The sequence below is a fragment of the Phaethon aethereus genome, assembly GCF_964289735.1.
Source record: "Phaethon aethereus genome assembly, chromosome: 4".
Taxonomy (NCBI): domain Eukaryota; kingdom Metazoa; phylum Chordata; class Aves; order Phaethontiformes; family Phaethontidae; genus Phaethon; species Phaethon aethereus.
The window spans coordinates 36,562,732-36,590,397 of NC_138578.1; the positions used below are offsets into that span (position 1 = coordinate 36,562,732).

The following is a 27,666-nucleotide window of genomic DNA, read 5'->3' on the forward strand; positions in this document are numbered from 1 at the left end:
TTGGGAAGAGACTTTTTCTTTGTGGTGGTTATTGTAGAATGACCAACGCCCCTCTTCATCAGGTCAAAATAGTCCTGTCCACTTCAGGGAGAGGACAAGTATATCAAATTTTATATTTGAATGTGATGACAGTGTGTATTAACTCTTCTGCAGAGTCCTGAGTACTCACTGCAAATATTTGCTTTATATTTGTAGCAGAGTTTGCTTTAATCAAATAAGCTAATAGCCTAGGAGAAGCACGTGGTCAAGTATGATTAATTCAGGTGTCTGCTTGGCCTCTGAGGGGTCCACCATTCTGTGTTCCATCCAGGCTGCCAACGTGAGATGAGGAAGACAGAGGGTAAAGCTAGTCTGTGTTACTAGTCATCTTATCTCCCTCTCTACCTCCTGCCCCCAAAGTGGTGTACAAGTATGGCTGCATTTTTTTTTTTTTTTGTCTTGGTAACTTTTAGAAAGTATAATGGAAAAGTCATTAGACAAGAACAGCTCAGGGTATATTTTTTGTGCGTGTGTGAACAAAACAGACTTGCTTTCTGTAGAACAAATGGACTTCATATAAATTTTATACACAGGAATTCCTCAGAGACAATCACCATGAAGAGGGCTTTTTGCTCAGAATTATGAGGAAAAGGAGAGAAAATGTTTTCCAGGAGGAGGGTGAGAAGTAGCCCTCTGTTCTTGTTTTGTGACGTTCTCATCCTCTTGTGTGCTGCAAAATACCTGCTGCAATAATACCTAGCGAGCTGTAGTTGGTGGTTTTACCATCTCACCCACTTGTACATCAGAAATCCGTGGATGTCAAAATTAAGGTACTTGAAGTGCAAAATAATGCTTTTTGTTGTTGCCAGGTAAAAGCCAGCTTTTACTTCAAAACTTTGTGAAGAATCTGTAAAGACCTGGAATTAAAAAGAGGAAAGTTAATATGGTGTATAATGTTCAGTGCTGTTGAAAGCACAGGCTGTATTGTCTCTTGCTCATGGTTTTGTTGTGTTTACGTTAGAAGTTGGTCTTTCTGAGGAAGAAATTTTGTTGAAATGTTTGTTCGCAACAGCATGTTCCTTAAGGAAGCATGAGAAATCCAGAAGACAACTCACTACTTTTTTTAAGCCTGGATTGATTAGAAACTGTTCTTTGAGATGATGGATGGTGACACTTGAAGTAGTGTAGCTGAGCCTTCATTATAAATGACCTCAGTTCATTTGCAACCCTAAGATTTGAAACTGGTCCGGCCTTTGGAGAGGCTTGTGTATCAATAGGATGATAATTTGACACACTTGAAAATGCCTGGGAAGACTTTCAGAAACCTGAATGATATATATGAAGAAGAAAGTGACCTCAAGTCAAAATTGTTCTGACATACATTCTTAGTATTTTATTTGCATATAAAAATTGTTATATATTGCTTTCCTTTTTTTTTTTAATTGCTGTTCATTGTTTTAATGTTTGTCTCTGGGACCTGGTTATTTTCTTTGAGAGACTAAAGGATAATTCCATTGTCTCATATCTCTGTGCCTCTGTCTCAAAAAAAAAAAAAGTTAACTTTGAATTAAAGGCAGTCTCAGCTTTACAAAGTAGAGAGATAAATGACCAGTTCATAATGTACTTATCTTAGTTTCTGCTACCATCTGCCCTCTTGGTAGCATGTATGTATTTATCTCCCGAGTGTAAATTTCTCAGCTTTTTTTAATCGTGTGAGTGCTGATATCTGATCTAGTGGAAAGTTATAATCTCTCTTGTTCTACTGTTCTTCTCTGTGCCCCCCCAATGCTGCCATGTTCTTACAGCCTGTTTCCCCTCATGATTGACGAGGCGGGTGTTCTCCTGGTGGTGGGTATACGCTTGAAAAGCTTTTGCAGGTCCAAAATGGGATTGTTGTAAAGACCCTAAGATTTCCAGAAGCTCTAGAGACCGTCTTTGAGTCACTTTGAGTGCTACCATCAACTCCTGAACATTTCTTTCAGAGCTGACAGTGTATGACAAACAGTGGATCCAAATGTTAATATTTAAGTCCTTTTAAGTTTGTTGGTATACTGAAAGTCTTGACCTTTCCTGTGAAGCTGCTTCAATTGTTTCTGCCATTTCTGATTATCAAAATAAAGCCAAAAAAAAGGGGGGGGACACACGACACATATCTGGCATCCTGCTTCCTGCTGGTGCTCCTTCCCTGTGAGCACTTCTGGAGAGTTCCTCTATGGGCAGCACGTGGGTTTGGTGCGATCCCGCAACTCTTTGCAGTCCTTCAGCTGTAGGTATCTTTCTTATCAGTGAGAACAGAAGTGGTTTCAGCAGTCAGGTATCAAACCGAAATTGGGCCATATGGATACATGTCTGTGTGCTTGAATGCAGTCTCCTGGCATTTAGGACGCTGGTCCACATTTGCCGAGCAGTGTATTGCGCTGCCGTGGAGAATACTCTTGGAATGAAGAGGGACTTTGGAGATGACTTTGACTCTGAGCCAGCGATCTCAATGTGATGATGAGAGAGAAAAAGCCCTGGAGAGAGAAAAAACAGATGCATGCTTGTTTTTTTGTATTATTTGCGAAGAGGATCTTTTGCATGGTTTCCAAGGACTTGAGGTTCCTGTATATTGTGCTGCCTTTTAACTCCATCGCTGTAGTGTGCTCGGAGCAGAGGTGCAGTTTCCACAAGCAATTGAAAATGCACGTGTGCCATTTTTTAAGGCTGTCAGACCTCTATCTGCTCTGCGTCAGAACGTCAGAGCAAACTGCACCACATTCTGAAGGCTTTTCTTGGTGGGAGTATGCAAAAGCTGCTAATTACTCATCTGTTACAGTCTGGGTGTTCTATGAACAGGTGGGGTCTATGGGTACATTCCACTCCGTTTGAAAACTGTCCTCACATACATTTTAGTGTTGGCAGTTGTCATTGCACAACAGAGCCAAATCCCGAGAGTGCAAAATCCCAAGAGAGTCGTAGGATAAAATGCAAAAATTAGTTGAATTTTACTGGATTGTCTGATGATACAGTAGTTTTATTTTCTTTGAGGATAAAATGCGTGATTCATTAAAAAAAAAAAGTTGCTTGTTACATTTGGTAGAAAATAAAAGCAGTAATTTTGAAGTTTGAAATAATTATCCTTTTGTGACTGTTGCTGAGGCACTGTTTAGAGTATGAAGATGTACTCTGTATGAAATTTCAGACTTCTAGATACCAGATGTTCTTCTGAAAGGTCTGGTTGCCTTTGCCAGGAGTTAATGTAGAAATTACTGTGTGAGGTTGGTTGCTCTCTGCTTGAGAAGTAGAACGGTTTAACAGGGATTATTAGATGCATCTGAAGTATAAGAGGTTTGTGTTTTTACCTTAGGACTCTACTAAAGTTATTGGCAAGTGACTGTCATCATTCACAGGGCTGGATGGCCATGGTTGTGGTGCAGTCTGGGCATCGGGCACCAGCTCGTGGCCAAAGCGATGCCGTAGCAGGTCAGCTCCTGCACTGTGCACTAGCCACAAACCCTGAGCATTTTGGAGTAGTGATGTCGTTGGTATTAATAAGTACTGCCCAGCATCACAGTTACACCGGGTCTTGATATTAAACCTCTGGGTGGAGACGCGGTGGGATTTGCTGCGGAACGTGGGAGGAGGAGGGGTGGTTTTCTTTTTTGTCATTAAGCGCCCACTATCTGGCTGGGTACCCGGTGGTATTCATCTCACAGCTACACTGCCAGGTTGCACCGAGTGCTGGGTTTTTCCTTTTTGTCCCTTCTGGGCTCATGGAACCCATGTCCCAGCACAGCTTGCTCTGGAGGGGCTGCTGCAAACCCTGTGGATGCAACAGCTGGGTCCCGCTCCCTGGTGGGGAGCTAAGTGGGAAAACCAGCGTCGGCTGTGGCTGGCAGTCTGCACCTTGGGTACCGCAAGACGTTCTGCTGAAGAAGCAAAGGGCACCCAGACCTTTCTCGATCAGTGGTGCAAGCCTGGGAGAGCTGTTTCATATACCTCCCACAGAGTGCTCCTCTTCAGCCCACTGCTTCTCATGAAGCACAGAGCGGCGTGGTGGTGAAGGCAGAACCTACCGAAACAGGACGCCGCCATCCACGCATGGTCGCCTGGCTGGGGAGAAAGAGGCTGGGCAGCCGGCGAGTGGCATGTGATGCTGGTGAGACAACTTGCCTAACGCGATGCCGGAAACCGCTCAGATGCGATGCTGAACCTGTCTGGGCTAGAATTTGGCAGCGGGGGAAGGACGGGGTGTGATTGCCAGGGAGGCAGGGGTGGCAAGTATGGTAACAAGAGAAAAAATGACTAAAGATTGTGCAGAGGGAAAAAAAAAAAAGTGCGGGGGGGGAGGGAAAAAGTGCCTCTGAAAAAAAACACCTGAGGTGAATGAAGGTAGTGGTAGGAAGGGAAAAATGAAAGCTTGCTTATTTGAAGTGATAGGCACAACTGATAAGGGACAACAGCAGGTTGCATTCTAATGATGAAAGGAAATATGCACAATAGCAAAGAGGAAGTGAAATGAGAGAAAGGAGGGAGTGACTGATTCATAACTGCTTGCACCTTGTGTAACCACCACCTCCATTTATGTAAAATGATTTTAAGGTCCGTGCAGAACGGAATCAAGTTTCCCCACTCCGGCTGGCAGAAGTGTGCAACAGTGCTGCTGCGCGCTCGCTTCATGTCAGCTATTACACAGGGGACAAAGTCAGCAAGTCGGACCTCGCTAGCGACATTGTAGGTCACCTCTTAACATTTTGCCTACATAGGTATTTTTTGTGCTGAATTATGTTGTCCTATCGACTGAAGTATTCGGTTGGCATTTTAAAATTAAGGTCTCTGCGATAAACACATCAATAAATGTACAAACAGTAAAGAACTGAACACAGAGATGATGAACGTGCTAACCATATATAAACATTAAGTTGTGTAATTCCTGTTTTTTCAAATGAGACCGGAACATCGAGGAGCACTGCGCTGCCCTCGGGAAGTGAGCAGCTGTGTAATATTGTAGAATAAGTTTTGCAGTTCCTTATCGTTTTGTGGATTCAACCTGCCTGCTTAGTTTCCGTGCCTGCCTGCTGGTGCTGCGTGCCATGTGCACGGCTGGTTTGTGTCTAAATCTTGATTCCTGGCAACTGGAGGAGGGTGGGGTGCTGAAGGGCCTGTACTTGACCAGCTCCTTGACCCGTGCTTTATGTGCTTTGTTGCTGTTACCTGCCTTTCTTCAACAGCTATTGTCTGATCTCTCTCTTGGTGTGTTCTGTCTTTTATTCGAGTCCTTTGCCACAAGCCTGCTGCCTACGACGCATGAGGTGCCTGCTGCTTGCCTTAAGTATTTCTGTGGCCCAATTTGCTGACCCAATTTCTGCAGCATTTAAACTGCCCTTTTGAAAAGGGACCATTTCTGGCCTTTGTGAGCATTCCCAATGTTGCTGGGATAATGTGGTGTATCCTGCAGATGCGGGTAGTCACTTTAAAATGCACACCCCTGCCCCGGTCCCCATGCTTTCAGTCTTGCTTGGATTTTTTTTTTTTTCCTTGTAAATAAATACAATTGTTAATGCTTTCTGGTCATCAACATGGTGGGCTGCGTTTCGGTGGGTGGTTTGTTCTTGGAATAATTACTGAAGTGTTTGTGGCGCAGGGAGGGGATGGCAGTGCACAGCCATACCAGATTTTAAGATGAAGACGTTTGCTTTTGTTCCCAACCTTAGGAAGCTCATTTGGGACTTGGAGAACTGCAAGCTGCCCTGTGCCTGTCGTGGCTTTGTTGCGAGGTCTGGCTTGGAGGTTAGGCCCTGCTGGGGCCCTGGGTACTGGATTAGGGACAATGACACTTGGTTTCAACACTTGTAACTTTTTTTATTTTCCCTCTATCCGCTGAAATTTTACAGGCTGTGGAAAGGTAAGATGAGGTGTCGAAAAGATCATCTTGTGGCAGCTGCAAGTCCATGTGTTACCTACTGCTCACCATGGTTTGGGGCAGCACCTCGTGCTTCTGTATTCCCTCTGTCTTTTTGCCACGCTCCTGCCAAAAGCCAAGTCTTCCATTTTGAAACGGAGATCTACCTTACAAAGCTTCAGTGCTCCTTTTTTAGTGTAAAACACTGCCGTGGCGTGACGTGGCGAAGCCTGTTCCGAGGCCGAATGCACGTGCCCAGCTTGCTTTCGTGCAGTTAGGTCACACGTGCACCCGTACTTTCAAATGTGCCCGTAAGAAGGGGTGAAGCGCTCCACGCTGGTCCTGCTCCCCAGCCCACCCCCGCTGCCCCTCTGCCCCACGAGAAGCCCCACTGGCCTCAGCGGGAGTTTGCACAGGTCTCAGCGGGTTCCCACGCGGGACCGTGACATTTATTTGCTTGTTATCTTGCAGAGGAAGGAGTGTTGAGAGACATACGGCCAAGCTTGGTTAAATACACTTTTGGACTGCAGAGATATCTTTGACTTGTCCGAAGGAGCTTTTCTGTTCACAAGCAGCTTGAGAAACTCCGGCATGTCAAATAGGTTACTGTATGGAGGGTGCAAAGTGCATCCTTTTCTTGAAGTGGAAGCAGACTTCAGGGTTGAGGCTTTGTTAAGAAAGAAAAAATAGTGTTACTGATTCTTTGCCCTTTAGTTTCACAGGTGAAAATTTCGAGTTGGTGAACTTGATTAGCTTCTTAGCTTTGAAATAACGGAGGAAATGCAAGAATCTAGGGGAGATGGAGTCTTAATATAGTACTGGATTGCAAGTACTTTTTTTTAACTGATGCAAAATAAAAGCTGACTTCCTGATATTTTTTTTGGCTCTTTTTTTTTCCTCATCCTTCTCCTACCAGCTATCCTGCTGAAGGAAACAAACGTGAACTTGTTGGTTCAAGGTGCCCGTTGCTGGAAATCAGAGCTCTAGAGGTTAATGTGCCAGCCATAACATACCCGAGGGGTTTTTTTTTTTGGTAGACATTTTGTTAATAAACCTGTGAAACAGAGTGTGTTTCATATGGTTCTGCTTTGTTTAATAGCAGAAGGTTGCAGCATTTTGTACGTCAGAAGAAATTGGCTCAGAGCATATGCTGTGCATTGGCTTCAACAGATCCCAGATGTTTTGTAGAGACCTGGTAATTTCCGCAATAAGCGCTATAACCACTAATCCTGGTAATGCCAAAATTTTTGGATTTTTGCCAGTTTGAATTTTCTGATATGAATTTTTCCATATCTATGTTTTCTTTAACAGCGTAATCAACAAAGTATAAATACACGGTAGTACTTAAGAGTAGGTCACAAATACACTGTGAGAGTGCTTCCTTTTATTAATAGCACTAAATCATGGAGCTCGCTTTTCATGTTGCGTACCACGACACGGAGCGCCGAGTGACACAAGACAGGCGAGTGCAGCAAGCCGCTCTTTTCAAAGGGGGTGGCCCGGGGAATTTGGCAGGCTGGCTGCATGGTGTCCTGCCACCATAGGGGTTTAGTGGCTTTTTAGGTGAGAAAGTGGAAATGATCCGATGCTGTGGAGGCTTCCCCCATTCTTTTTCTGACTGTGGGAGGGGATGTGCTTGGAAGTAGAACCAGAGTTTTGTATGGGGAGTTGGAAAAGAAAAGCTTTTGCTTTAAGACTAGGTATATATGGCTGGGCTGTTGAAGTGTGTAGATGAAGATGAAAATGCACAGTGCAATCAGTTAATAAAGTATGAATGAACAATAAGTAGTCTACAAATTTTTTTATTGCTATTGCAATTTTAAAAGTTTCTTCATATGAAAAAAGTTCTGTATTTATTTTGGAGGAAATACGTGTCCCATCTGATAAATAATACTATGCATCACATATGCAAAATGGCATGGGAGGGGTGGGAAAAAAGAACAAGAGAGTGATGCTCCTGTGAGACAGAGATGTTAATTTTGGGCTGAAGCTACCTTTTGGTGTTGCTATTTTGTTACTAACTATCTCTGACTTTTCCTCCTTAAGATTTGGTAGTGGCCCCTGGGGTGTGGGAGAGCAGCTTTGTTCCTCTACTGTACAGAGAACGACTGTGTAACCACAGCTTCACCCTGTAGCACCGTGCTTAAAGTACCTTTAAGAAAAGTGTAGCCTTGCTCCTTCTCTTTGTATTTCTTCTTTGCATCATATTTTCAGAGTCATATATTATGGCTTGTGAAAATGCTGTTCGGTGACATGAAAAATTAGGTATTCTTAGAAAGGTGGTGTATGTAGTTTAAATTCTGAGTAGTTTGCACATGCTTCAGAAAGTCTTTTTTGAAGTTTCATCTGTTAGAGAATGAAGTTTTTAATAAGTCTGGGAATGAATAGCAGTGATAGGTTTTTCTCCTTATAAAACTGAAACAGCACTTGAGAAAGCTGGTCTTGATGTGTTACTCAAGCAAATGTTTGCTACAAGGATTTTGAAAGAGGTGCATGTATTTAAGTTTTTGAGAGGGACTTCCCCAGTGTCTTACCAGTTTGTAAACTAATTTACCGCCTAATGTATCTAAACCGTATATTGTAGTGTTTGCTTTTCCACAGTAGTAGCATTTGAAGCTATCTGTGTAGATAACTTGTGTGATTTTCTGGGTTGAACTCGTTTTGGCTGTCCGTCTTCATATGTTGGCTTAAACAAGGAATGGTGTTGGATGTTCCTAGCTAAATTACTATGCTTACAGGTTGATGCTCAAAGATTATACTTTGTTTTTAAAGGTTTGGGCTGAAATTCACAAAAGAGAAGAAATGCAAAGTCGAGGCTGATATTTTCCACTATTACGTCAAACTTGGATTTTGCAGCTTTAGGAGACGTGAACTTGCTGACTTTTCCACGGCTCCTGTTCAGGGAACTTGGTATCACGTGCGTTGTCCAGACCAAAAGGAATAAATTAAAAGCAGATTTTTTTTTTTTAAAGTCCCAAGTCTGATTTTTTCCTTGTATTTGCTTAGTTTCATTTTTAGTTAATTTTCTTTTTTCTGTTTCAGGGGAAAAAGGGCAGGGAATTTTTAGTACTTTTAAGCGGTTCAGTGTAAAGGTTTCCTGTGGGCCTGTAGGATCTACCGTGCAAATCTGTGCCTTAGCTGTCCTACAGGCCTCTCATTATAAAAAGAAACTAGAAGTCTTGGATTAATGCAGAGACAGCAAAAGGCATCTCCTGTAGGAAGATTATAGCTCTTAATTGCTGTAGGAAGATTATCACTCTTAATTATTAAGCAGGTCAAGCTTATCAGCGACCAGAGCTCTTTCATACATTTTGCTGAACTCTTCTAATTTAAAATGGTTTCTTGTCAAGATGGAAATTTTTGGCTGAGTCTGTAAATAGAAAAAGGAAATGGTTGGGTGCAATGATACTTGACAAGAATGTAACTTCCTTATTGCCGTGATCTTTGCAGCCCCACGGTGCTTCCTGTCAGTGGCCTCCCCCTTCTCTCAAGGCAGGAGCCGGATCCCCTGAGCCGGAGAAATACTGCCTTGCCCCCGGCATGTGAAAGTGAAACACTTGAAGGAGGGTTGCTGCCGAGTTGGCAGACATTGGCCCTTTGCTTTTTGGCCTAGGAGATATTTGGAGTAAAATCGTGTGCTTGATGAAACTTTTTTTTTAATAATTTTAACCAGTAAATACAGAATTGCAGTTGACGCATTAAAAACGCGAGGTCTGTTTTCACTCGGGTCTCTTCCTTCTATGCTGCTGGTTGTCCTGTAGGCGCTCTGCAGGAACAGAAAACAAGTTCCTTGTTTTGCAGGAATGAATTTGACTGAGGAAGGTGTGATAGAATCGGTATTTCTTCTTGAATCTCTGTCTCTTCCTTTGTTAGATTCCTAATTGTGTTAGCACAAGACTGTGCTGAAGAGCAGCTCTTGCCACTAAAATCTTCTGCCGTGGTTTTGCTGTCGCAAGGACAGAATTACTTTACTAAAGTAAAAATAAGCGTGCTGTCCGTAGGTACAAGGCAGGTGGGTATGTGGTCTATCTTCTGCCTTTCTTAAGGTTATTTTATCCTACCTTTTTCACAGGGCCGTGCTGGGAAATGCAGTAAAATGCTTTGAAAACAGGGAACAGTCATTTAAATGTCATAGTGTTTCAGCACAAGGCTTGCAGTTAGTGCTTTGCTTTTAGCTGGATAAGGCAGCGTGCTGACACTCGAAGCCTTTTCTCTACATACTTCTGTGTTATCTTTCTCTAGGGTTCATGTTTTCAAAGTGTCTGGAAAAAGGCCATAAGCAGCACATCTCCACCTGAAAATGCTTAATTCTCAGTCTAGAGGCTGTGCAGGAGCTTGGGTAAACAGCGTGATTTTTCAGAGGTGTGGAGTCTCATAGCTCTTCTTGAAGCGATTTTCAGTTATGAGAGTTGAGCAACGTTCTTCAAAAAGAGCCATTTATTTACATGTATAAAGGAGGCCAGGTTTGACTGCCTTTCTTAATGCTTGTTAATTAAGATAGGCAAAAGTTAACATCTGAATTCATTTGTGATCTTAACATCAGTTTTTTTGAAGAATAAACCTGGGTTATGCTGGCAGTTTAAAGGGGTTGGGGTTTTTTGGTGTTTTTTTGGTTTTGCTTTTTTTTTTTAGGGTTTGGCAACTACAGGGTAATCAGATTCCTAAGAAAAAAGTGAATTTGGCTAAAAAGCTTTGACGTTTAAAAAGGGGGAAAAAATAGCATGAGCTCCTTTGTGTGTCTTTGGGATTTGTGTTTTTATTCACATACTCATGGGATAGAAGCATTTTTTAAAAAGACATGAAATGCAGTATTTTCTCATAACCTCAGAAGTCCAGGACCTGGTAATTCAAGATAAAACATCAAAAATGCCAAGGCTCCTGGTGGAGCTCGCAGTGTTTGTTGTATTAGGCAAGTGACTTTTCTAGTTTTTCCCAAAACAAATTGAAAAAAAACCCAACAAACTTGATAATTTCTGTGATTTTTAAGTTTAACAGAAGATTGCTGATTTCTTAAAAAAGAAGTTAAATTGTAAAGAAGCTTAAAGGCAAACTAAAGGTTTTATTTCAGAGCAGTTATCATCCTCTTAGATACTTAGAGATCACCTTACGGAACATTGCAAAATAAACAGGCAATTGTTAAGTTATATGAAGCAGAAAGGAAAATGAAGGTGGATGTTCTGCTAGCCAGGATATTTGGGATTTGCTGGCAGTGGTAGAGATGCTTCAGAGGAAAATATGTTTGATGTGTATTTTGAATTGGTGGGCACCGTACACTCATCCAAAACAAGTAACTTCATGTTTCTCAGCCTAGCTGAAACAAGACTTTTTTTTGTGTGAGTCCACAGGTAATTGACAGTTCAGCTTAGGCCACATGGGTGCCTGATCTGCATGCCCAATTCACTGATAACCCACATATTGTTCTCCCAGGTCTGTGCTTGGCAGTTTCTAGGGGTTTATATACTTTTTGATTTTTAAAACTTCTGCTTTTTTTTTGCCCCTGCTCAAGCAGACTGTCCAAAAAATACAGGGTCCCCCTGGACCATTTCTAAAGAGCGCTGGTTGTTGCTTGAAATCTGGATGGATAAAGGCTTTCAAAAGATGATGTTTCAGAAAACAATTTCAAATGAACTCAGTCACTGGGAATTAATTTCTTAATTTAATACAGATCTCAGTTATTTCAGAAGTTGAGGACTGATTTATGGGAAGGAATAATTCCGTTCTGCTGTTAAACACACTTTATTGTGCTGCTGCTGCTAAAATACAAACCACAGGCACATCTGGAGAAGAAAGGCTTTTCTTTGCACTAGGATGCTCGCTATAACGCTTTGTGCCTCACTGCTCATCTTCTCCGCTAGATTTCTGTGCAAGTCTTATTCTGATTTTTATTGTGGTCCGCATTTAACTACTTTGGATGCTTTTCAAGGAGACTGGTTGGGTGTGAGGGTAAGGAGAAAAGCCAGTTTTTTATCTGTGTCCTTCCATTTACAACCTGTTGAGAAATGCAACCTTATAAGTGCTACATGAGAGTTTGATTATTGCAATTTTGTTGTAATTTTGTAATAAATAAAACTGAAGCACTGCTGGCTTAGGTGACTATTCTGCGAAGGGTTTGTGTGAATGTTATTGCAGAATTTTCTAGGAGGAGGGAGAACAGGCAGCGAGAGGAGAGGAGGTTACCCAAAAAGACAACTAATGGCAGTGGAAACACCAGGGCTAGAGGAGAGGAGCCAAGGAGGCTGCTCACAGTTGCTGAAGAAGAGCAATACACGAGGGGCCGAATGGAAGTAGCGGTGGTTTGTGCTTTACACATTGAGCTAGGCTTATATACCTCTTTATCCCGGTACTCTTTAAAATAAACTGAGTATCAGCCCATTGAAACTTTGGTGGGCAGGTCTTGGCTGCGTGCTGGTTTGCCAATTTCAGAAGTTCAAAAAAAAAAAAAAAAGACTGCTAGACCTGGTCTGCCCCCTTAAATCATGACTTTGGCCATAAATCATGAGATTTGTTTTCAGAGAGATTGTCTTCTCCATTTCACTGGTTTATTTTGGTTTAGCTCCCCTTTCTTATTTTCCTGTACCGAAAACAGGCAAAATGGCAGGCAAGCATGCACAAATGTTATTTGACAGGTAACTCTGTTTTGGCCTTTCCTGCTTTCCAGTCTAGGATTTGGTCCCTGATATACATAGCGTAGTTCAGAGGAAGTCAGGACAACCACCCTTCTTCCAGAAGCAGCACAGTGCTCTGGTAAAGCATGTAAGTGAATTCCTAACGATGGGTTGCCAATCCCCAAGCGTTCAAAAGCAGTGAGTCAGTCCTCCCCCTCTTCCCTAAACAATGCAGTGCTAAAAATACTGGACTTCTTTGCCTTCTAGGTTTCTGGTGTTTAAAATTCACGGTTTTGTTCTTTTACCTGCTGGACATTTTTTTCCTTTAAAGAAAAAAAAAAAAAATCTACAAAGACTGAGTGGTTCATATGTTATCACCTGAGTCTTCGGTCCATACAGGGCTTGGGGAGAAGTCCTGTAAGTCTGCAGGGCTGAGGCCATGGGGAGCCGTGCAGGAACCGTGCTTCTCCAGGTGCCGCAGCCCTACGGGGACACACCAGGTATAGCTTGTCTGCGAGCTGTGTAGAGTTGTTACAAGGTAAACTTACTTTCTCATTTCTGAGAACTCTTTCTGCCTCTAGGGAAGAAGCTAAGTTTGTTGGTTGCAAAAAAAAAAAAAAATCATAATTTAAAAATATTCCTGTTTCTGTTTTCGACAGAGTTTCCTTGGTGGTAAACGAAAGTTTTAATTTTGTATTTGCAAACAACTTTATCGTCTCTTTCAATGCTGCTGTAAGTCTTCCAGGAGCTGCAGTTTAAACTTCATAACTACTGCTTGGTGCTTTTACTGCCTTTAGTAAATGGGAAGTTGAGAGAAGAGAAGGGCCATGGGGATGTGACAAACCAAAGCTTTGTATCAGCTCTGCAGAAGACTTTGGTTCAACTGCTGTTGCGATGTTTCTATTTCTATGTTAATTTCCTCTTAATTAACAATTTTCATTTGTCAAAATAGTTTCTTTGCATCAGCTGTAATGAGAACACTTAGAAATACTTGGGTTTGGTTGTTTCCATACGTGTGAATTTAATTTTCTTAGTCTGCTTTTTGTTTATCAAGTGTAGTCTAGAGGAATGAATCTAAAATTAGGCAGTAAATGAGGGTTTTTAATTTCATTTCTCTGTTTCAGTTTACATACAAAACCTGTGCTTTCCTTTACAATACATACATGCTTTTGTATCTCAAAACCTCATCCTGTGGGTTCATTGATATTCCTGCACTGAGCGTACAGTGCCAAAAATGCCAAACATAAGTAAAATTTTACTTCTATCAATATACTGAAAAAGAAAACAGTACTGCCTAAGCAGATTCACTAAAAAAGGACCTCTTGTATGTTAAAGAATCCAGTCCTTTTTTCCTGCTGCTTCCAAGAAAACCCTGCAACCATAAAGAAAAAGACCCGACAATAAAATGCCTTCCCCTGACTCGCTTTTTCTTTATCATATGTGAACAAAGGACACAAAAAGGAAGGATGAAGAAAGGGCACCAAGTAGCAATTACGATTATTCTCAACTACAGACCTTGCGATCTGAATCATCAGCTAACATGCATCCTAAGATAATCGAAAGTAATCAAAGTAACAAGGAAATAAAGATACAAGGAAGACTTGAAGGAGCTAATGGAGAAAGGGACGCTGGGATAAACTTCCTTCCAGGAAACTTCCCTTCGCTGCTGCTCAGATGCAGCTTACTCTGCAGATTTCTGAGTGGTTTATATGTATAATTAGATGAATGAACTCACTTTTATTTAAAAAAACAAAACAAAACCAAAAAAACCACAAAACCCAGCAATTTATTCAGAGTAGATTTGGCCTTTTGTTTGGATTTTTAGGAGAAATACTTTTCTTGTGATTTTTGGCCAGTGAAATATGAATAATACTGTTACGAAGAAAAATCTTTTTCTGCTGCACTTCAGGGCAAATAAAAGGGTTTTTGCTTGTTTGGAACAAATGTTTGTGTATAATATACACTGCATATAAATATTAGGTGTTGGGGCTGTAAATAAATATACAGAAATCTTCATGACCTGGTTGTCTACCTGTTTTTATTAATTACATTTGAGAGTAACAGAACTGAAAGAACCGAAGGGTAAACCAGTTTCAGCTATGTGTTTAACAGCACGCTCAGTGTGCGTCGCGAGCATCCCTGTGTTAGCATCCCCTTTCGTGAGTCCCACATCAACAGGACACCACAATGTTCTTTCCTGGGGCAGGAAATGTTGTAAAAGGCTGGAACTTCTCCATGTTCCTCTGATGCCCTTTTCCCTACAGATAAACCTCTGGGATGGCTTAAGATTTTACAGCTCGTGCTCCTTTTGAAAGACAAGCCCACACCAAACCTGCCACTCTAGGGCGACGCGTTCCTCTGCGTGCAGAGGCACTTGGGGGTTCTTGCATTCCTCCGTCCTGGTGTGCTCCCCTGGTGTCACCCCTCTTCCTCATCCCACCTTCCCCTCCGGCCCCTGTTTGCGTGCTCCCCATCCGCCTTTCCCCTCGGCTGGCGTCCCTGCTGCCGCGCGTAGCCGCGCTCAGGGCTCGCCTTTCTCTGCTGGATGCTCCGTGTGAATCCGGGTGATGAGCTGGAGCTGCGCATCTCTTGGGCTCACCCTCTCCTTGCCCCCAGAGCCTGCCCCCCGTTTTCCCCCAGCCCTGGGTGCTCTGGGTGACTGTGGAGCCCTCCCTCACCTCCCCAGTGTTCCAGATGTTTTCTTTCTTTCTGTATTCTTTTGTTCTTTCTGTATATTCTTATTTTCTTTCTGGAGGTGGATGGTCCAGGGTGTCAGCATTTTAAATATATTGTGAGGAGGGGGAGAGGAGGAAGGGCATTTAATTGTTGGGCTGGTAAGTGATAATGAGGCAGTTAAACTAGTTTTTTGATACAAAGATGATTACTACTAGATGTTCAAAGCTATTGCCAGGAATTCCCTTCCCCTCTTTTCTTTCTTGTTCCTGTTTCCCTCCAGTTCTGTTTGCTTGTGCTTAAAAATGTCCCCATAAATTTTGGAATTGACCTGCTGTATCAAAATTTATAATTCAGAAGCCAGTGTTCAACTGATCTGCCTGAAAAAACAGAGAGATGCCAGTGAGTGTGGATCCAGCTTTGTTAGACGGCATGCTTAATGTGATGTTAGCTGATTTTAAAAGCAATTAAAGAGTAGTTGGAAACCAGACTTTTCCTGTTACGAAGAGGACTGTTTCTCCACGTTTGTTGTTTCAAGACTTCCATTCTTAGATTGATATTTGTGTGTCTTTCCCATGCCTGTAACATTCTCATGAAACGACCCGTGCACTTTTTTGGACATGTCTGCAGCCAAAAGAGAAATTTTTGGCATAATTTGAGGTGAATCTATTAGTAAGATGAGGTTCTTAAAAGAAAAAAAAAAAAAATCCAAGAAGTGCATGTTTTATTCTAAAAAGTGAATTCAACTTTTAAATGTCTTAATAAATTACCTTTGACATTTATTTCCCTGTCAGATCCCCTGCAGAGATCTGAATGTGTTGAACTGTGTTTGGAGCGCGGGGATGGAGAAGGGTGTTCTGCCAGCTTCCAGCTGGCTTTGGGAGACTTTCGGTAGCGCATTGGAGAATTAAACTTCTAAAGTAGACGGGCCTATCCCTTTCTCTCTATACAGTGGGCTTTAAAATGCATCCTGGTTGTTCAGGTGTGATGGGCAGAGTAGCTCCCTGCCCGTTCCTGCTATTCCAACCTGTTGTCTTCTCCCTTGGAAGGTGGGGGAACCCAAAACCCAAAAAACTACAGAAGTGGTGGATTTCTCTGTCCACTAGTCTTGCCGTTGAATAAACTCGGCTCTCGAGTTATTTTTTGGCACTGCTTTGGGGCCGCTGATAAGCGAGCGGTGCAGACGCCCTGGAGCTGGCCAGCGGGCAGGGCTGTGAGCACAGCGCTGGCCGCAGGAATGTGGCTGTTCTGCTTTCGGGGCCAGGCTGGGGCTCGGAGCAATTCAGCAGCTTTTACGGGGCGCAGAGCGGAAGGTGGATGTCTTGTAACCACGTTGCTGTTCCTGGGGCTGCTGGGGGGCAGTGTGCCCGGATGCTCTGAAATTACCTCCATGCTCAGGAGTCATCTCGAGAGCTTGTGAAGTTCATTAGCTGAGGCTCAGCTTCAGCCATCCCAGGTCAAGGCTGCCTTCACCAGAAGGAGTGGGATGGCATCCCTAGGGTCCTGCTGTTGCTGCTGTCACAGGGCTTTTCCCATTTTTTTGGCTGCTAAAGGGTTGGCTGTGACTGTTGTCCGAGCAGTAATACAGTGCGTTTTTCAGAACCAGTGCTACAGCATGTCCTCGTTCTCCCACATCGAACGAAATGCAGTCTCCTCCCACAGAGCCGCGTTTGCAGTTGTGCATTGGGTGCCTGTTGCAGAGAGCGAGGCTTGAGAGGAAAAGAGCTGATGCTGCTAGAGCTCCCCAGAAGGAAGATTAGTAAGTCTTGGAGAGCCGCTGCCGATTACACGAATTGGCACAGAGGAGCACTCAGCTTCTTGCTCTTCTTAGCAAAGTTTCTTTTCTGGTGGGAAAAGGTATTTCAACAGTACCTGTAAGATGCCAGAAACTTAAGCAGTGATGGGGTTCAAGGTGATACTATAGCGCATAAATTGCTGGCTTAACTTTTATTTTTGCTATATATGTGTGCACATATTAAAAAAGGATCTGTGGACCCTTAAGAAATTGCCTTCTCCCATGTGTGGGGCTTTTACTGTAATAGTAATTTTGATTTGTGTGTGTTTACGACAACAGTACACAGACTTTCTTTCTGAGTACGTTGCTGAGGCTGACTTTTGGAAAGGGAAGAAGGTGCTGGTTTATTTGGTGTTTCTAGGAAGGGAGCAAGAGTTGGCTGGAGCAGAGACGAAGTTGGAAGGAGACTGTCATTCACCCAGACTTTGTAGCTCTGCATCATCTGTTCTTTCGTTATTTTCTAGCAGAAATGCTACCTGGATATATTGCATTCCTCCTGCCACATAGCAAGGGAGTTTGCTGCCTTGAATGAGAAATGTTTTCTTAAAAGTTGTGGCTTTTCATCATAATAAACCTGATTTTTCCTGACTGGTAATAAATTATGATGTCTCTATTGGTTTCAAATACAACAACAGAATTATGTAGGTACTTTAATATATTAAAGGTGTAGTGTTACAGTACTACATTTTTAAATGTAATTGGGGACCAATTAACTGTACTGTCACACATTATGCAAAGCAGCTGGATAACTAATGAGACCACAGTCCATCCCTCCCTTCTCAGACTCATCCTTGCTGTGATGCTTATTAGCATCACCCAGTAAAGATGAAACTCATCCTGGCTGTGAAACATGCAGACTGCTTCTGGGGAAGTCTTTAACAGCATAGCACTGGGTATGTAGCTGTAATGAACAAGTGCTGGGCTTGTTTTTTTACCACTGTGGTTGTTGGGACTTGTGGAGGACAAGTTTTAATTGAGAAAGTGGTGAAGATATCCTGGGATTTCTGTCTACGTTATAGGGCATCGGCTTATGTTGAAATAAGCTAAAAATGTGCTAGAACTGATGGGAACTTTATTGTGAATTTTCCTAGGGCAAAGGAAAGGTGATGATGTGTGTGTTTCACATTATTTCTTGCTCTCTTTTGCATATAAGAAATGAGTTGGCTTTTGCATTAAAGCCACAGCTGCGCAAGCATTTCTTTTGATGTCAGCTTTTGCCCAAGCTGCTGTTTACTCCTCTACCTCTGCAGCTCTCAGGTGTGCTCATACAAGTGCTTGTGTGGATGTCGAGTTGATGAGACTGGGGATCTGCTCCATGCTGACGTAATTTTCATTCCCCAGGACTGGGGAATGAAAAGTTGTTTTCCTTCTGTAGTTCACTGTAGCGCAGCCCATAAATCGGTGTATCAGCGTGACTGAGGGGGTATGTGCAAGGAAGGGAGGTTGTCCAAGCCAGCATTGCCGCTAAAATGGGATGCTTCTCAAGCTGCACTTTTATTGGCATGATCTCTCCCGCATGTGCTGTTGTATGGAAACCTTAAAAGGTTAGTCTTATGGCAGTGAGAGGAATGTATGAAAAGATTTGGAAATAGAGTGTGTTTAGAATATAAAGAGCCAGAGCCTGTAACTTATCTTCCTTCCCTGCAATGTGTAGCATCACGCCCACTAAATAATAATTGTGGCTTCTTTTCCCTTTTTTTCAGCTTCTCAGCGAAGATACCTCCAAATGGGAAGGCCTTACATTTTCACCCATCAGTTCTGCATTTTGGAATGCAGTGAGTATCTTACGTTATTGTCATTTTGATTAATAATGAAGAGAGGAGGAACAACTATACTGGGCTACATTTGTGTAAAGAGCATTAGCTGAGATCATGCCATCCTCTGAAAAAAAGACAAACAGTAATTGCCACAGAGTTGGAACTGTGTTTCTTGCCTTTCAGTACTTCGTAAATGAAAATCAACATAATTCTAGGAAGGAGGAAAAGGGAATAGGGATTCATAACACAGCATAATTTTAGGAAGGAGGAAAAGGGAATAGGGAACCATAACACATTCTGGGTACATTTCAGGTGATTCTGCATGGATGTCAAATCAGTTCTTCATGCTGGTTGCTGATTTATTGAAAAATTGCCTTCTTAGTGGAGAGGGAGCTTCTTGCTTCCTTTAACTTCTGAAAATAAAATCCAGAAGGTCCCAGGCAAAACATAGTGGTAGAATACTTGAGATTTTTATTTTTTTTTTACTTCTCCTCTAAGAAAACTTTAAAAATTATTCTTAAATGATAATCAGCCTTTGTTCTAGCAGTAACTGAAAAGAAACATGGTCCCCTTGTGAGTTAAAGAATGTTTCAGAGGATGCACAGAATGAATGTATAAGATTCTGGGTTTTAGGATGTATTAGCTAAAGCGAAAGCCTTAAGAGAATTGTTGCTTTAGCTGACAAAACAGGAATCTCATTATTTAAACTTTTTATTCAAAACTTTGTGCCTCATAAGGGTTGCTTTTTTGTTAAACTCCCAGTGGTTGAAACTAGTTTTGGTTAAGTGTACCTCTCACATCCAAATGTTGCTTACTTGTCTTTGTATACTAGAGGGCAAAACTTGTTTGGCATCTTTTCAAAGAATAGTTACAACTAGGAAGTCATTGCATATCAACATGTTTTAGAGTGATTTGTGTGTGTTGCTTTTTTCTGCATTGCCCGTGCTTACAAAGTGAATAATTTCTTTCTCTTTTTCCCCCTCCTTTAGATTACTGGGGTTACCCACAGCTAAAATGCTGCATGTCTACAACCCTAATAGAGATAGAGAAATTGTAGTGAATTCAGTGTTTACAGCTACTAGACAGTTTCATGTGTCTCCTGCTCATAGCCGGGTGAGTGTTGATGTACTTTTGGAAACTATGTAATGGCCAAGTGCCAAGCCTTCGTGCTTCCTTTGGCCTAAGCTTTCCAATTCTGTGTTTTCTCTTCGTGCTTTTTTGTAGGACCTCCAATTTTTTTTTCTGTTTTGCTAGGTTTTGGTTTTTTCCCTCAATTCTACTTAGACTGGTAAAGGGAGAAGACACAGTAACAGAGAAAGAAGAATTTTTCAGTGTTAAAGAGGCTGTTTAAATCTTACTCTGCTCTGTGCAGTATTATGCAGTAATACACAGGCATGTGGGTGTTTTGCAGCTTTGAATTTTCAGTCTTCTGAATGGTCTTGCATATTCCTCAAAAAAAACTGCAGTGAAATGTTTTATGCATTTTGTATTGCAATTATGAGCATAATTGCCTTATGATCTAAGACCATTATTTTAACTCTGAATTTTTTTAATGACGTATAACAATATAACGCATGTTAAGAATGAATGGCTGTGATCTCAGTCTGATGAAGTCCAGATTTTATCCTCTGCTGATGTGCAAAGTGTTTTTATTATGCTTTCATCTGATTTGGGTGAATGGGTATTGCTGCGCAGACATAAATGTCATTGTTCTTTCAGTTAGACCCATTTGGTTACTAATTGTGTTGCCCAAGTTCAGCTTTGATTCGTTTGACTGTATATCACAGCGGGGATTGATTCACTTTGTAATAGGTATCTATATGCAGGGAAGCGTTGTCGTGCATGCACAGGCTGTCGGTGCTGCATGATTAACTTCTCGTGCAAAAAGGGCTCCTGGCTGACGGGGCCTGAGCTTCAGCTGTAATGTGGCGAGTTGCTGCATGGTCTCAGCTCTTCTCCATGGTAAGAGTCGAGAGTTGTGTGCAGATGAAACTTCTCAGGGCTGAGGTTCTGCTTAGTGGGATCTACGGGTTAGGGATGTACATATCGCAACGTCTGTCAGGCCGTGCGACTGAATGGTGGGTGTCGTGACCACCGGCACGGAGCAAGCAAGCAAGCAAGCTTCTTTGTGGTCTCTGCAGGTCATTCCAGCGATGGGAAAAATTTCTTTCAGAGTACTCTTCCTGCCAACAGAAGAAGGCAGTATTGAGGGCTCACTATTTATAGATACCTCATCTCATGGAGTACATTCATACCAGGTAGCTACTCTTTATTTTTAGCTTGAGTTTTGGATTTACCTGTGTTCTAAAAGGTGATTTTCATACATTTTGCACTTAGAGACTTTCAAAGTCTGTTGAATTCCTAATACAAATCAGATGGGGTAATGTTTACAATTCATCCTTTCTACCAGATTTTGCTAGTCTCATGATCCCTTATACAAGTAGATGGCTAAAATTAGTACTGTTAGCAGGGCTACTTGTGGTAGTAAACCTAAATGGTTTTGTATATGTGTACTTACAAGATCATGGTCCTGTCAATACTAGTTGTTTTCATATAATACTGCAGTTTAGACTGTACTGTGCTGGAATGCATTTGTCATGAAAAATCTATTTAGGAAATATTTTAGATGGTTTTCAGCTACTCTGCAGGATTTTATGTAAACTCATTGGGGATGTAGCGCAGGATGAGAGGTTTAGGCCCTTAGAACATGAAAGTCAACGTAATGGTTGTGCATTAAAGCTGTCTGTTGTCTGATTAACTAGTGAATTCAAGCGAGTCTTAAGCTTTTTTTATTTTTATGAGGGACCTTATATATTCCGAATTCTTTGCTTTTATTAATTTCCTAAAGAAAAATCTAACTCCAAATTTCAGTGATTTAAAAACAATTCCAGCTTTAATCAACCATCCAGCTATTCCATTCCTATACTTTGATACTGTGCTGGAAAAAAAGGCTTATTAAATTGAAACATAGGTAAGTTCAATTGAAATACATGTTTTTTAATACAAATATTGCATTTATCTAGTATTTATTTGAGATAATGCCACATTTGGCAGAACCTTTTCATCAAGGATGAGGGAAGAGTGCATTATAGACTGACTGACCTTTTCCTTTTTCCATCTCTCTTCTCCTTGCACTCACTCCTGACCCCTTGATTTATTGCCTGGGCAGCTCAGCTAGGGCCCTTTATCAACAAGTTGTGGGGAAGCAGTTGTCAGTGTCACCAAAATGTAAGTTTGTCTCCTGTTAGACTGCTTCTAAAATTGGTGACGGTCTGGTTTTCATGGACAGTATCACGAGTCACCTGAAACAGAGGAAGTAGCTGCCCATGATTCCAGCTTGCATTTGGTTTAGGAGTTTCAAAACTGGGCATAACTTGTGTGGTTGATTCACAGTTACAGTGCTTTTGAGAGCCCAAAAGTCTTGAAACATATTTGATGTTTCTAATGGATTTAGTATGCAAAAGTATGTACAGGAGCTTCACCCGAATGGTGAAGCGGTACCATTATAGTAAAATGTACTTTGTAAATGCCTCCACTGGCGGGGGGGGGGGAAGCATATTCCCTTTGATCCGGTATTTTCTATCTGCAGTCAGAGATCTTCAGTGAACATAGAATGCATTGTGTTATCCTCTTTAATTAAAACGTGTGTTTTTCTAGTAAAAAAAAAAAATTTAAATCTTTGTGTACAAGTGAAAAACTCCAAGGCATTTTTCTAAACCTCTAATGATTTTTACCCCCGCTATCTTGCATCTCATTGTCACAAACTAACCTTAGTGGTGCGGGATATGAATGCAGTAAAAACACTCAACTTGCAAATCTTACAGTGCTCTGAAAACTTTAAAAACCAAAATGATCAAAAATTATTTTACTCAATTTTTAAGGCAAAACCATTGAATCCAATATGCAGTTGGGCTAGTAATAAAAGTTTTTCCAGCAATTACTGCACTGCCAAATGGTGATACGTATATTGTAATTGCCTGAAGAATAGCAAGAGAGTTTAGAGACTTTTTTTTTTGAGATAACCTGATGCTCTGCTGGTGAGTGCTTTGTTTTGTTTTTGTAATAGTGCTTGAAAGAGTGAGGGTGCTAAAGTGCCATATATGTGTATAGTTACTTTCCACATTGGAACTTTATATGTATAAATTGTCTTTTGAAAGAAGATTGTTATTATTAGCAAAATGGTTTTGTCTCTTTACTGTGATATGACTTTTTTTTTTTTAACACCAGGTTTTTGGAACGGGAACTCTGACATCTTGTCCAGAAGAACCTAGAATGCAGCTAGCAAATGCCTACTTACTGCTTCCACACATTCAAAACATCCAAGCATCACACACACTGGTACAGTATATATTTCAGACAGAGATAAAATGTAAATCTTCTTAGACATAAAAAGGTTTTGTCCTCAGGTTTTTGGGGTGCAAGGAACGTTAACAAAAAGTCCAAGTACCAGTGACTGCAGGAGAGAGGTTGCACGATGCAGGGCTACTGTGATGGGCTGGTGTTCTGCTTTTATGAGACAGTCGTTGGCGTTTAAACTATTCCCGCTTGTTCTCGTTCATACTCCTATGGTGTGCTGTCCTCTCAGTTGTGCTGACAAAACTATTTGTGAGGCTCTGCTCTGAACTAAACTGGAGGATTGATCTGTCCTTAAAAAAAAAAAAATAAACTTTGTACTGTAAAGTTGGGGGTGGAGTGGCTATTTGGGGTTTGTTCTGGGTTTTTTTTGCATCAGATCCGTTCCCCATGTCAGTTCACAGCAGGGCTGTGCCAACAGTTTGCCACAGTTAGAAAGCACAACATGCTGCATGGATGAGAACGAGAGCTGGGAGTCAGGCTGGAGTATCCCCTCCTGCCAGTGTCAGTGCTGAAGACATCAGCTTTGCTTACCTCAGCTTGACTAAAGCAGGGAGCTGTGGAGAATACAGCAAAGTGGATTTATGAGGCATAACTATTCCATTTGAAAGAAGCTTTAACGATGTCTGTCATTTGGTTGCAGTTGCAGGTATTTTCATTGTCTTCCAGGCCATACAAAACCCCTCAAGTGAATAACTGGAAAAATTGATCTTTGAAACTTCCTTCCTTTGGTATTGTACATGGATTTAGTTTTTTTAAAAACCTATTTAGAATATCTTAGCACGTATCAGAATTTAATCTTTTATCTAAATGTAAGCTACATTGACTGCCTTCATGATGTTGTCTTCTGTTCTACTTGAGCAAAATTCTCACGCAGGTCTCATTTTTCAGTCTGCTGAAATATGTTAGGTCAATCTTTCCTCTTCCCGAGGATAATGCACGATTTCCTTGTCTTCCTTTCTTTTCCTCTGTACAAATCTCCTTCCTGTACACACACAAATGTGCTTGCTTGTGGGCGTTCACAGATTCTTGTGAAGGAACCAAAAATCTTCAGGTTTTGTAATTTGGGGTAGTAGGAGTAGAACTGAGAAGGGTTTTTTGGATGCTGTTCATGGCACGTCTTGCTGCATTTTCACATCTAGCTTGGTGGCTTATTGTCAGGTACTGTCTGAAGTTTGGATGCAGTCTCTGCTGCTTTGCAGTTCTGTCTGAATTCCTGAGTAGAGAAGTTTTGGGGAGCATTTGACATTTTCTTTACTGTATAGTGAGGAACATTTTCCTATGCTTTATTTCTCTAGAGTACAAACTTGAGGTCATGTTTGGCAGTGCAGCATGGTACCACCTGGCACCAGTGTAGTCGCAGGAGATGAGTTGTGAGAGAGAGTTGACTCAGTTTTCCTAGCTCTGGGTGTAATTTTTCTGTGCCAGGCTATAACTGGTGAATTACTTTTCAGTTCACTGAATGTTACTGATTTGGATGGAAATGCTGCAGCAGTGGGATGGGCTTCTCAGCTGCTGAAGGTGGTAGACAAGATCTAGATACTGAAGAGGAACTTACGGCTTGAGTTTGGGTTCCTTTTAGAGCAGTGTTGCTCTACACATAGCTGTCCTCTCCAGAAGTGCCTCCTTCAATTCACCCTACTAATGGTCTGGTCCAGCTCGTATGAAAATTCGTATGATTCTGTCTTGTCCAGTTTATATTTTGGACTCAGAAGTTGTGGAAGGAAGAGAGGTCTGTGAGGTTTCGGTGAGTGACTACACACTTGCAAACTTAAGGATACATAACTATTAAACATACAATAGATACTTGTAATGAAAAACCATTTAAAACAAACTGGTCATACTCACTTAACTGTGCACATTTGCCTTCCCCTGTTTATTTGTAACTGAAGTAAAATACCAGTGTAAGATCAGGATAGCGTAAGCCTCATTTACACATCCCTTGTCATGTTGGGATAGATGAGTTGTAACCTTGGGCAACAATGTCTAGTTCAATATGCTAAAGGTATCCTTACCTCTGAAGTCTACTGATACTGCTTGGAAACCTGTGAGAAAGCTCACCGAGTGCTGCATGGTGTGTGTCTGGTTTTTGCCTCTATTGTCTCCTGTTTTAAAGGTGGTTGTGTTTAAGCTGTTTAGTAATACACCCTTGATCATCAAGGCCAGAAAGGTAACGTCATTTAGTCCCATCATGTGCTTGGTAAAATGGCTTCTCAGAACTGCTGGAGGCATTGTTACCATAACCCCAAATACTCGTTTTTACTCCTTAGATGGTTGAAAACCTACACCTGACTTTCAATCCACATTGCTTTGTGGCTGGTTTATATTTGTTTGTTAAAATACGCATTTAATTTATATAACCCTCCTGCTTCTGATGCTTATACTCAGAAGCATTTGTAGGTGGCATTGCATCTTTCAGCTTTTGCTTTACCAAGCTGAATGGTCCACGCTCTGTAGCATCTTCTTCAGTGATGGGATGTCCATTTCTTAGCCAAATTGACAGCCCCTTTCTGCAGCTTTTCAAATCCGTAAAAATTTGTTTCAGAGGTGAATGGCCAGAATTGTACATAGGAATATGAATGAAATTTTGCCTCTACAGAGTGTTTATGTTATAAATACTATATATCCCTGGGGATTACGGATGAAAGTTTGCCTCTACACTGTAGAGTATTTCCTCTGGAAATACAGTACATGACAGATTTGTGTTCGTGTTTTGTGTGGAAAATGAACTTCCATTGATTCTGTTGGTTGTTTTTATTCTTTAATAGGCAAAGGTATGCAGGCCTGCCTTTCTTCTCCATCATTCCCCCAGGTTTTTTAGAAGAAACTCCTGTGATTGATAAGAAAAGAAAAAGAAAGAAAAAGTTGCCTTTTCTGCAGTTGAACTTCATCCTCTTTCACCCCTTTTCAGTGTTTCAGCTTTTGAAGTGCTTAGGTTCAGCATGCTCTGGCTGTGGTCCTGGATCCCCGGATTTCTGGGCTCCTGGCTCACTCATCGGAAGGAAAGAAGAGCTATGTCCAACACTGTGATGTGAATTCATAGTATGTCCACGTGGCCTTCAGCAGAGGCTAGTTACCACTAAGCCGTAACAGATGGTGGAGCCCATATAGGTCATCTTTGTTTATCCAGCTTCTGGATGTAGTCTTTGCTCCAGTTGCCTGTTTTTTTGGCATTGTTTAATATTTGGATGGCACTAACAGGGCAGCTATATCACTGCCTCGTTGTGTTCAAAACGCTGCACAAAGACACTGGAAATATCAACGGAGGAGCGGCCTGCAGGGTGTCTTACTGTAGGAGACACGGGCATCGCTTTGCTGACTTCCCAGAGGAGCTCAGAGTTTATGAACCAACAACATGGGGAACACTGCAAGTACTAGCAGGAACCCGACTCCTTAAGCTATGTTTTGTGCCGATGGACAGAGGATAAGAGAAGCAGATGTGAGCAAATGTGGTGCTTGGGCGTGGAGAAGGAAGGTAGTAGGACAGTAGAGTTTTCTTGGTGTGCCATCCTGATAACTGCCACAAAAACTGATGAAACTCTGCTGAATCATTATTACAGGGACAGTTTATTAACACCATTCAGAGTGGAAATAGCTCTGTAGGGCCAGGGACTGCCCAGGACAGAAATTTCAAAGTATCAGCCTGCTGGAAGAAGGGGAGGCTTGTTCAATGTTTGTTCTTGTTTAATTATACTGTAGCCAAACTCCAGGGAGTGCTTTGAAATCTACAGTCCTGATAATGATGCAAGAATATCTCTGTGAAAATCTTGTATAGGGCCATGTCTGATAGGGCACCTAAGGCAGAATAAGGAATTCTTCCCCTAAAAGCAACATTGGGTCTGTGGTTGCTTGGTGGCTGTTGAGCTGGCCTGTGCCAGCCGTCCTGTTGATGCTCTGTCTCTCTTTTGATGGATGAATTATTTCCTAACTAATTGCCTACTGTACTGTCCCCCAGTGAGAATCCGAGACATTTGCCAGGGGAGCAGGGCTCGTTGCAGATCAGATGGTTCAGGTTTTTAGCTTTTTTTTGAGAGAGGCCTCTGTTTCTTTAAAGTTTAAATGTAAGAACTTACCAAAAGTGGTAAGACTTTAATTTGTGCGGCTTCTCTCAGACTTCTCTATTCAGTTCATGTAGGATTCGTGGGTGCTGAGCGTGTGTGTACATGCAAGCGTGTATGCATGTGTACCTAATACAAAACAGAGGCACCAGGTGATAAGTGGCAGTGCTTGTACTGCTTCGCAGCGCTCTTTCTAACTTTTACCCTTGTGCTAAGCCTCTCCTTTTCAGTTTGCCCCTGGTGCAAACATACCCTGCATAGCTTGGCTCTCTGCTCTGATTCATAGGCCGTGACATTTACAGTGTAAACGGAGTGCTTGGACTGCTGGGAGATGTGGACATGGTTCTGGGTTTGTTTTCTTGGAAGCTCTGTTTCTGACAGTGTTTTCCTCTCAGATGCTTTATCTTCTCTTTATGGTTAACACAGCCATCCTACCAGTGTTGTAAGATAATAGGCATGACAGTTACGCATCTATTGTCTGCCCTAGATAAATGAAAACCCTTTTCCTTTTCTGAAGATAGCTTCACAAAGAGAAATAAAAAATTCCCATAAAAACAGATCAACA

General features: G+C 41.8%; 1 protein-coding gene across 1 annotated transcript in view; it reads left to right on the forward strand.

The window, feature by feature from the left end:
- The window catches only part of TMEM131L (transmembrane 131 like), a gene marked incomplete at its 5' end in the record, with an annotated part of 83,181 nt that overhangs the window by 17,645 nt on the left and 37,870 nt on the right, over positions 1-27,666 (forward strand). Inside the window, 4 exons of the mRNA XM_081998995.1 lie at positions 18,637-18,708; positions 19,680-19,803; positions 20,832-20,948; positions 22,918-23,028. Coding sequence (XP_081855121.1) covers positions 18,637-18,708; positions 19,680-19,803; positions 20,832-20,948; positions 22,918-23,028 — 424 coding nt within the window. The remainder of the gene's footprint in view (positions 1-18,636; positions 18,709-19,679; positions 19,804-20,831; positions 20,949-22,917; positions 23,029-27,666) is intronic.